Below are 8370 nucleotides of genomic sequence, written 5' to 3' on the forward strand. Positions count from 1 at the left end.
CCTAGACCCCAGGCGGCGGCTGCAGCCATACGAGCCATCTTAGCCTGGGTTTCCTCACTGACCAGCGTCCACTCTTCACAGCACTGCTGATGCAACTGACCCCTGCATAACATTAACCACAGACATGAGGAAAAACTAAACTACATTTGATGAGCCCCAGAGAGCTAAAAGAGCAGAACAAGGAAATAATGTTGTATTGATCAGATGAATATACAGATAAAGAAAGTGAAGACCCCAAAGAAAATTTTCATGAAAGCAGGTATAAATGATGGCATGCTAAACCCAAAGTTCTTCATTATAATACATACTGTATAAATTTAGTTTTGCTGCTGGAGATTATACTGAATAAAACAGACAAGACTTTCTGGCCAAAGAAAAAATGGAAAAACTAACTGGAGATAAAAGCTAAGCTTTCTATAACATCTGCCATCATTTAATTTTATTTCTTTGTTGCTCGAGAAAAACATCTCAAATCAAGCCGACATTTCACAGAGGGTCTGATAAGAGCGTACGGAGGAAAACAGATGTTCCTCAAGGGGACGCATGTATCTGACCGAGACTAATCCTTAAAAAAAGGATCAATTCATTGAGCAGCAAGAGAAAAAAAAGTTGCTGCATGTGTTTAACAGGAGAGATGCTGGAGAGAAACTTTGATGACAAAGACTTGGAGAAGAGATTTAAGGGACATCAGAGGAAGGGACAGAGGTCACCGGAGTCCTTTTCCATCTGCCTGTTACATAACCGGATAAAAGATCTGCTCACCTTCTCCAGCAGAATATCAGAGGAAATTACAAACCATCAGAGGGGGATAAAGTCACCTTTCTATATTACACCAATGTAAGGAAATATGGTCACAGACCATTGGAAGCTCATTTATAATTGCTCCCTTTAACTATATTCAACCTGTTTTTCCATGTCAAACATTTTACCAGTGGCTCCAAGTTTCTCCGTTTAGCTCTTTTTCTTTCGAAGATGAAGCCGATAAACAGAGCTGCTACTGTTAGTGACCCTTTACTTTTTCCCTAAGCACAGAAAGTTCTTCTGAATCTGTTCCTTTGTGTTTTAGTCGGCCTGCATTGCCTCCTAAAATCCACAGTGGATTCAGACGAAACACTGCTGGAGCTTTACCGCAGTTGAAAAGAAAGCTTTTCTTCCCACTTTTACCATGTGAATGCTCAGTATGTGTTAACAAATTTTACATAGAAAACATACTTTAAGTGTTTTACTTTTTTTTTTGGAAAGCAGCTTAATTTACAGGAAGGTGCTTTATAAATAAAGTTTGTTTTGATATAAATAATAAACTGAAGCTTTATCAAACTGATCAAACTGGTACGTTTTTAACTGACTCTGTATTAGTCTACTTGAGCTGAGTTGAATAAAAATTTCTGTCTACTGATATGGGCATTTTTGTTCAAAAGCGCCTTAAGATGATATTAAGAAGGACTGAGCCTGGGTTGTGAGGACAGCACAGGGAATTGTGGGATGCAGTCTTCACTATCTGTACTCGATTTATAGGTATGGGAATAGAAAACCGGTTCCTGTTCAGAACCGGTTCCGTGTGTTCCAATTCCATGGCACCGTTTGGCAGGTCGCTTAACGATTCTCTCAAAGGTTCCAGGCTGCACGACTTACGTCACGTTTTTTGCGCAAGTTACGCACACGGCATTCAGTAAGCAAGTACGATGTGCTCAGACATAAGTCTAGAAAAGCAAAACAAAAGAGGTCAAAGCGATCGAAAGTTTGGCTTCATTTTAAGGAAGAGAAAGATGGCAACAAGTCGCTTTGCAATCATTGCAAAGTGGAAATTACGAATCTGCGGGAGGAAATACATCCAACATGCAGAAACACACATTTTAATGAATGCCATGTGTTTAATGCTTCTGGACAGAAGCTAAAGTTACGACCAGCATGGAAGGCAACTCTGGTGGTAAGTAGCTAATTTTATATCACTGGCTGTGCTTAACATGGTTCCTAGTAAATCATATGCCATTTCTGGAAATATACCAATTTTCTACCTCTCCTTGGGGTTATTAAACGTGCTACGAAGTTGCTCTGCGGTTCAGGGAGTGAAAGAAAGGTGACACTCGTTTATTTAAATCAGGGGGAGATGAGTTTACTTCCCAACAATTGTACAGTAATGATTTTTCATTAAACGGATGCCTTCTCCATTAGATTTAGATGACTGTGACATTCACTGCCTTCCGTTTCCGCCGAGGCAGGCAGAAATAGAACGTCCCAGGCGAAGGTAGACGAATATCATGAGGTTTCAATAAATCGTATCACATATCAAAATTCTTATATTTTCACATAAGTGCAATTGAAGCACTTTTTTTGCATTATACGGGTCACATGATCTGGAAATGGAGGTTAGTACGTTTTGAAAGACGAACATGATGGGAAATAGTTGGAAGATGTTGGCGCCCCCTAGAGCCGTGGCTGAAATATTGATATATCTCATGTTTACATCTGCAGCTGACATATTTTCGGAGTTATCTTGTGAACAAACGTGCTGACGCGCAACTTCAACTGTTTTTGTTATTTAATGGAAATATTGCAATTATAAAAAAATGCATTTTTTAAATCAGCAGAATACCAACATAGTTTTGCGCACAATTGTAATTGAAACGGAGCTACTGTCTATCAGTTTTAAAATAAGGGACATATTTAAGCTCTGAAACAAAGACCCTATCTCGATAGATGCATCTTTAAATGTGATGCTAAATCAAGTATAAGAGCTCAATAATCAGCAGCGTAAAGGAGTTAGATCCGACGTTCAGCTAAATGTTTGTGTAGACTGAACCAAACTTTTCTAAATCTCTCATGACAGCTTTCGTGGCCTCGCTAACAGCCTGTTCTTTCCGCAGAACCGTTAAGTTCGCTTCCAAAAAAGCACTAACCAGCTCCAATAAAATTTGATTTTGACTCTTAAAGACACGAAATGCACTTTAACAATCTATATTTTCAATCGGTCTGTTAAATAACAGGGAGATCTGCCCAATGTCAGTGTGTAACCATCTGTTGCTTTAGTCTGATTCACTCTGGCTCATGCCTTCGTCATCTGGTAAATCATCTTCAGGTTCTAATCATCCACATGCAAACACAAACCTTGAGTTCAGATGAAATATTTTCTTGTAAAACTTCAGAATCATTTTCTTATGAATCACAGACTGCAGAAAAACGGTTACATAAGCAAATCAAGGTCTGTTTTATGTCATAAATTCCTTGGCGACCCGTTGATATTGACTCTTTGGACATCCTGTGTGTTAATCTTTCCCAAAAAGTGACCTCTCACAGTTGGTGGGTGTTATAAAGTCTAGTGTCATCTGGGGTGAGGTTTGATTCCAGTCTTACAGGTTTGGATGTCACTTAACACATTTCCTGGTAAATCCGCCTTGGTCGAATAAGAGCAACCACAGGAGAGACCCGGTGTCAGGACTCATTAGAATATGTTGCATAAGCACAGAAAGCAAGGAAAAGTGGGAGATCAAAAAAGCCAAAACCTCAGACGCAGACTTTATTTGTTTCAGCTGAGGCTAAACCAGAGCTGAAGAGCCCAACGGGATCTTATATCAAAAGCTAAAATAAACTGGTGGAAACGATGAGAATAACGAATGACATACCACTCGCCCAGAGCCTCCAAACAGCGCATTCTGCCCAGGATGAGCTCTGGATCCTCTTTGTTCATGTCGATCTTCTTGTCATATGCCACCAGGGCGTCTTCCCACTCATGAAGTTTCTCATACCAAGTGGCTTGGATTTCCTGAAAGGAGGAACACAGAAAGTAAAAAGCAAATGAAAATGTACACCAATAATACCATTCAATCAATAACTGTTGAGCTGCTAATCTGCAATTTAAACCATCAAAACAAAAAATACATAAGCAGAGCTTCTTTTTAGCTTTATTTCAGCCTTCTTTCTATATTTACATGATTGCAGTTAATTTGGCTAATTAACCCCGTTTTATTTGATGGCTTAAAGTTCTGAGCCGCACACATGGTGGAACCGGTGGGTTCTGTCATTAACTTAAGGAACCATCAACATTAACAACAGGGACCGTTTCCTGATGCTTTCTTGTTTTGGTAATTGAAAGGAAAAGCTTGCATCCTCCCACATTAAAGCTTACCAAATGATCAACTCATAAACAGTTATTTTCTGCAGTGAAGCTGTTTCTAATGAGTCTCTTTCTGAGAGAACCAATAAATGTTTTTCACAAGCAGAAAAACTCTTTTCCACGTGAGCCACAGATCCAGAACTATTCAATCATTAAACTGACGTCCTGGTGTTCATTTAGTACAAGACACGTTGATCTTACAACTTCAAATTATACTAGTCCGCGTTCCGTGAGCCAAGGAACGTTATACTAACAAGAGCAATGCCTTACCAAAGTATTCACACCCCATCACATTTTCCACACTAAGCACACTAAACCTTAAAGACTAAATTGGACTTTTGAAAATCCAATACCAAAAATGACAAGAAGATTGCAAAAGTGCATCTATATCTAGTGTGAATGAGAGGTCGTGTTCAACTACGAAACCACAAACGCTCATTTTTAACTCGCATAAACGGTCAGTTAATGACGCTGGTACATTAGCTGTTGCTGTAGCTCACGGCAAACTTGTAGAGTGCGGGCCGTCACGAACAGCAGCGTGATGACCGGGGTCTAATTCATGTTTGAGTAGCAACTTTTTGCCGCCGGATGTGTAAATAAGCAGCGTGCCGGAGTTCATGAACTGCATTGTGTACACTCCATGCAATTCTGTTCTCTCTATCGTCCATCTCTCCAAACACAAAGTTTCTTTTACTTATTTTTTGACTTCTAAAAGGGAAGATTAGACTTCTGCAACCACACACGTCAAAAGTCGCTTGGGTCTGGTCGTGAACCAGTTTTGCTGGTATGCTTCTGCACCGGTGGTGTGGAATTTCTAGGGACGCACATCAGTTTCCCGCCAAAGCGCAAGGGGGGAGCCAATTCGAGAACTGGCGAGAACTTTGATGGATTGTACTTCTGAACTTCCTCGATTAACCTTTCGTCGTAGTTGTTCCTCGGTTTTAAAAAATGGCGCAGCCCGGGACCAAATCGAGAAGGACAACCACACAGACAGGTGGAAAGGCATACCAAGGACCAATCACAGCTGCTTTTTGTCTGCGCACTTGCGCTTGAGGTCTGCGCACTTGTGCCTGAGGTCTGCGCAGGTTTACGAACTACTGACACGTAGTCAGGATTTTTTTGAGACACAGAGACAGATTTGACGGTTGCAGAGGCTATGCATCAGAAGTATAAATTGGCCTTAACACGTCTCTCCATTGAATGGAGCCGTAAACGGCGCAAGGTTATTTTCCGTGTAGAACTTCAGCACTGTACCATAATCTATCTGGCGACTTGAGCAAGAAACGAGAGGAGGAGGTACATGCTTTCCTAAGACCTGTTCCCCTCTTCTTCTGATTGGCTAATACTGTTAGTTTCAGAGCGCTCCTTTGCTACCATTGGCTGACAAACGCAAGAGGGATTTCGATTTTAATTTATTTACCGTCTATTTTTGAGTGATTTTTTTACTCACAGGCAATCGCTACGGGCCGGAATACTTTAAACCCTGTGCTAAGTACCACATAACTGAAGTGAAAAAGGAAAATAAAAACCTAAGTCTGTGAAACACATTTGTATTCCATCCCACTAAAGCCGTTTCCAACCAGTTCATTTATTTTGTTCTCTTCTACAAAATTATGTTCATTTCATTTTTTATTTCCCTTAGGAATTAATAAAGTATTTTGAAATCAAATTCAGTTCCATTCACCTAAAATCCATTGTCCTATAAAATCTAGCTAACTGTTGCTGTTGGGGACAAAAAAAAAGAAAATCCCCACATCATACTGCTTGATTACTAATTTCATTTATGAGTCAAACAATGCAGCCAACATTCTTAAAATGAAAAAGCATTTCTGCAAATGCTTTTTCATTCTCAAATTTTACATATCAAATTGAATGGTATGCATTTGCTGGGGGTACATTTTGAAAAATAAATCTCAAATGTCTTTTTCTTTTTCATTTTAATTAAGTAAAAGGATGAGCAGTGTTGAAGAAGAAAATGAAAATGCAAACAGGATTATTGACACAACGTAGCCACATTCTTAAAATGAAAAAGCATTTCTGGAAATGCTTTTTCATTTGAAATATGGTAACGATTCGCTTCCATATAGTTGTGCAAACAGTTCTGGGCAAAGATTCAGCCCCTAAAAAAGCAGCAGCTCAGGATGTCAGCAATCGGTTAGAGTGGATAATTGGCGGCAGTGAGTCTTTAGATTAAACTGCTTAATTAGGGTAGATCACCCAAATTTTCACCAACTTTTGGTAACGTGTCAAAAGATGGAGAACGAATCTTATTCACTCCAAAAAAAGAAAGTTAAAAAATAATCTACTGGACTATTTTTCTCTCCAGCTGTCAACGGGTGAGAGGCGGGGTCCACCCTGGACAGATAACCAGTCCATCGCAGGGATAAACAGAGACAAACGGGACAAACAACCATTCACGCACACACTCTTTAGAATTTAGAGGAGCCTATTAACCCAACAGTCATGTAAATAAACCATATAAAATTCTGGTTTAAAAAAAAAAAAAAAAGATGAAAAAAAAGGGCCCCTTTTCTTCCATTCTCCCGTAAGCTCTGTTTTGGTTTAAAAAAAAAAAAAAAAAAAACAAACACACAGAGTTTGTGGGTTTAAAAAGAAAAGGTCCAACAGTATTAAAAGGTATGAAAAACACTGCGTACTTAAAGCCTGCATGAAGTAGGGATTAAACCAGCAATGATGCTGGTAAAAGCAATCATATCCTAACCTGATATTGGAACAAAAATAATAACTGTGGTTCTCACTATTAACACTTAAGTAACAATTTTCAATTTCCAGACATAAATGATCTCAGATTACTTTATTACAAAACATTATGTAAATAAATAACAGACTGAATCTTTAGTAAATAAGAACAATCAGTAAATCTGGACCACTATTAGTGTAGAAAGTTCAACTATAGTTACTAAATGTTGCCAACTGCGTTCAAAGATTAAAGCAGAACCAGAATAACTTTTTCTTTCGTTTGCAAGAGATGTGGAAACTGTCTGAGCGAGTCAAATTAATTGTCCACAGCTAGACAATGGTTTAATGTGTGCAGCAGGCCGCTCCATGACACCAAACACACAAGAACACAGCTGGAAATATGCAGGAACTATAAACCCTCAGCGTGAACCAGAGAAAACAAATAAGAAGAAAGTGCTTTTCTGGATGGATACTGAAAATATTAAATATTTACCTTCAGCTTTATCTGAGTTCTATTCAGGGATCTCATGAACCATTACCATTATGATAGACGTTTGGTTTGATTTCCTGAGGACAAAACTTTAAATCCTTTCACTACTTATGAAAAAAAAAAGAACAGACCTGTTGTCCAAAGTCAGATTTACATTACAGAAGCACTAAAACATGTGCAAAGTGTGGGAGAAGTCAAACTTTCTGTTAATTAAAGAAACAAACTTTTCCTTGTTGACCTTTACTTTAGATTAGTGTAGCAGATGGATTTCCCACATGCTGCACATTCTGAAACAATGGGTTCTTAATGTGCAGCATGTGGGAAAGAAAATGACCCCAAATAAGTAGGAGCTCTGTAAAATATGTAATTCAGGGAAGGATGTAGAGAAAAATCTGTGCAACGCAGACACAGATAAACATAATTGTTTTAAGAGAAAAGTGGTTTGAGCATGTGTGGACTATTGGTACAGGTAGTGCTGATGAGATTAAATGCAGATGTTGACTGTGTGGTGCTACCTCTGGATTTTAGCTTCATTAGTAAAAACCAGAGTATTTTGCAGGTTTCTTTGCACATAAAGAACAGGAAAGAAGTCTCACCAGTTCACCAAAGTGTTTCATTGCATATTCCAGGACTCCTGATGCCGCCTCTGGCTGCTGCAGTTTGTTGTTGATGCTGCAAGGAAATAAAAAACAATTTGGCGTCATTAGTGTAATTTTAAGGCAAATGCTGGGTTGTTATCATGGAAACAGAAGTAATCTGGACTAAGCTGCAGAGAAAAAAGGGAAAAATTTGAAGAACAGAACATAAGGAAAGCAACAAGATGTTGGCCTCACCATCTGCTATTACAACTGTTTAAGTTGTTTTTGGTTGTAATACTGCAATCAGTACTGGTAACCGTACGGCTACCTGCAGTGAGTTAACATATAAATTACAGGCTGTTTACTGCGTTTAACAGCATTAACTATTACTGGATGTAAATCAGGATGTTTTACTTTTTAATGTTTGAGTGGATCCTTATTTAAAGGACTAGTCTTAATAATTATGCTGTGTTTAAAAGCGATACATCTGA

General features: G+C 38.8%; 1 protein-coding gene across 1 annotated transcript in view; it reads right to left on the bottom strand.

Moving 5' to 3' along the window:
• mtor (mechanistic target of rapamycin (serine/threonine kinase)) overlaps positions 1–8370 on the bottom strand; it is a 122879-nt gene that overhangs the window by 47277 nt on the left and 67232 nt on the right. The window contains exons 28-30 of the mRNA XM_015377824.1: positions 7898–7973; positions 3621–3760; positions 4–102 (exon numbers count right to left, since the gene is read on the bottom strand). Coding sequence (XP_015233310.1) covers positions 4–102; positions 3621–3760; positions 7898–7973 — 315 coding nt within the window. The remainder of the gene's footprint in view (positions 1–3; positions 103–3620; positions 3761–7897; positions 7974–8370) is intronic.

This window comes from Cyprinodon variegatus, unplaced genomic scaffold (assembly GCF_000732505.1).
Source record: "Cyprinodon variegatus isolate N-32 unplaced genomic scaffold, C_variegatus-1.0 Scaffold159, whole genome shotgun sequence".
NCBI classification, from domain to species: Eukaryota; Metazoa; Chordata; class Actinopteri; order Cyprinodontiformes; family Cyprinodontidae; genus Cyprinodon; species Cyprinodon variegatus.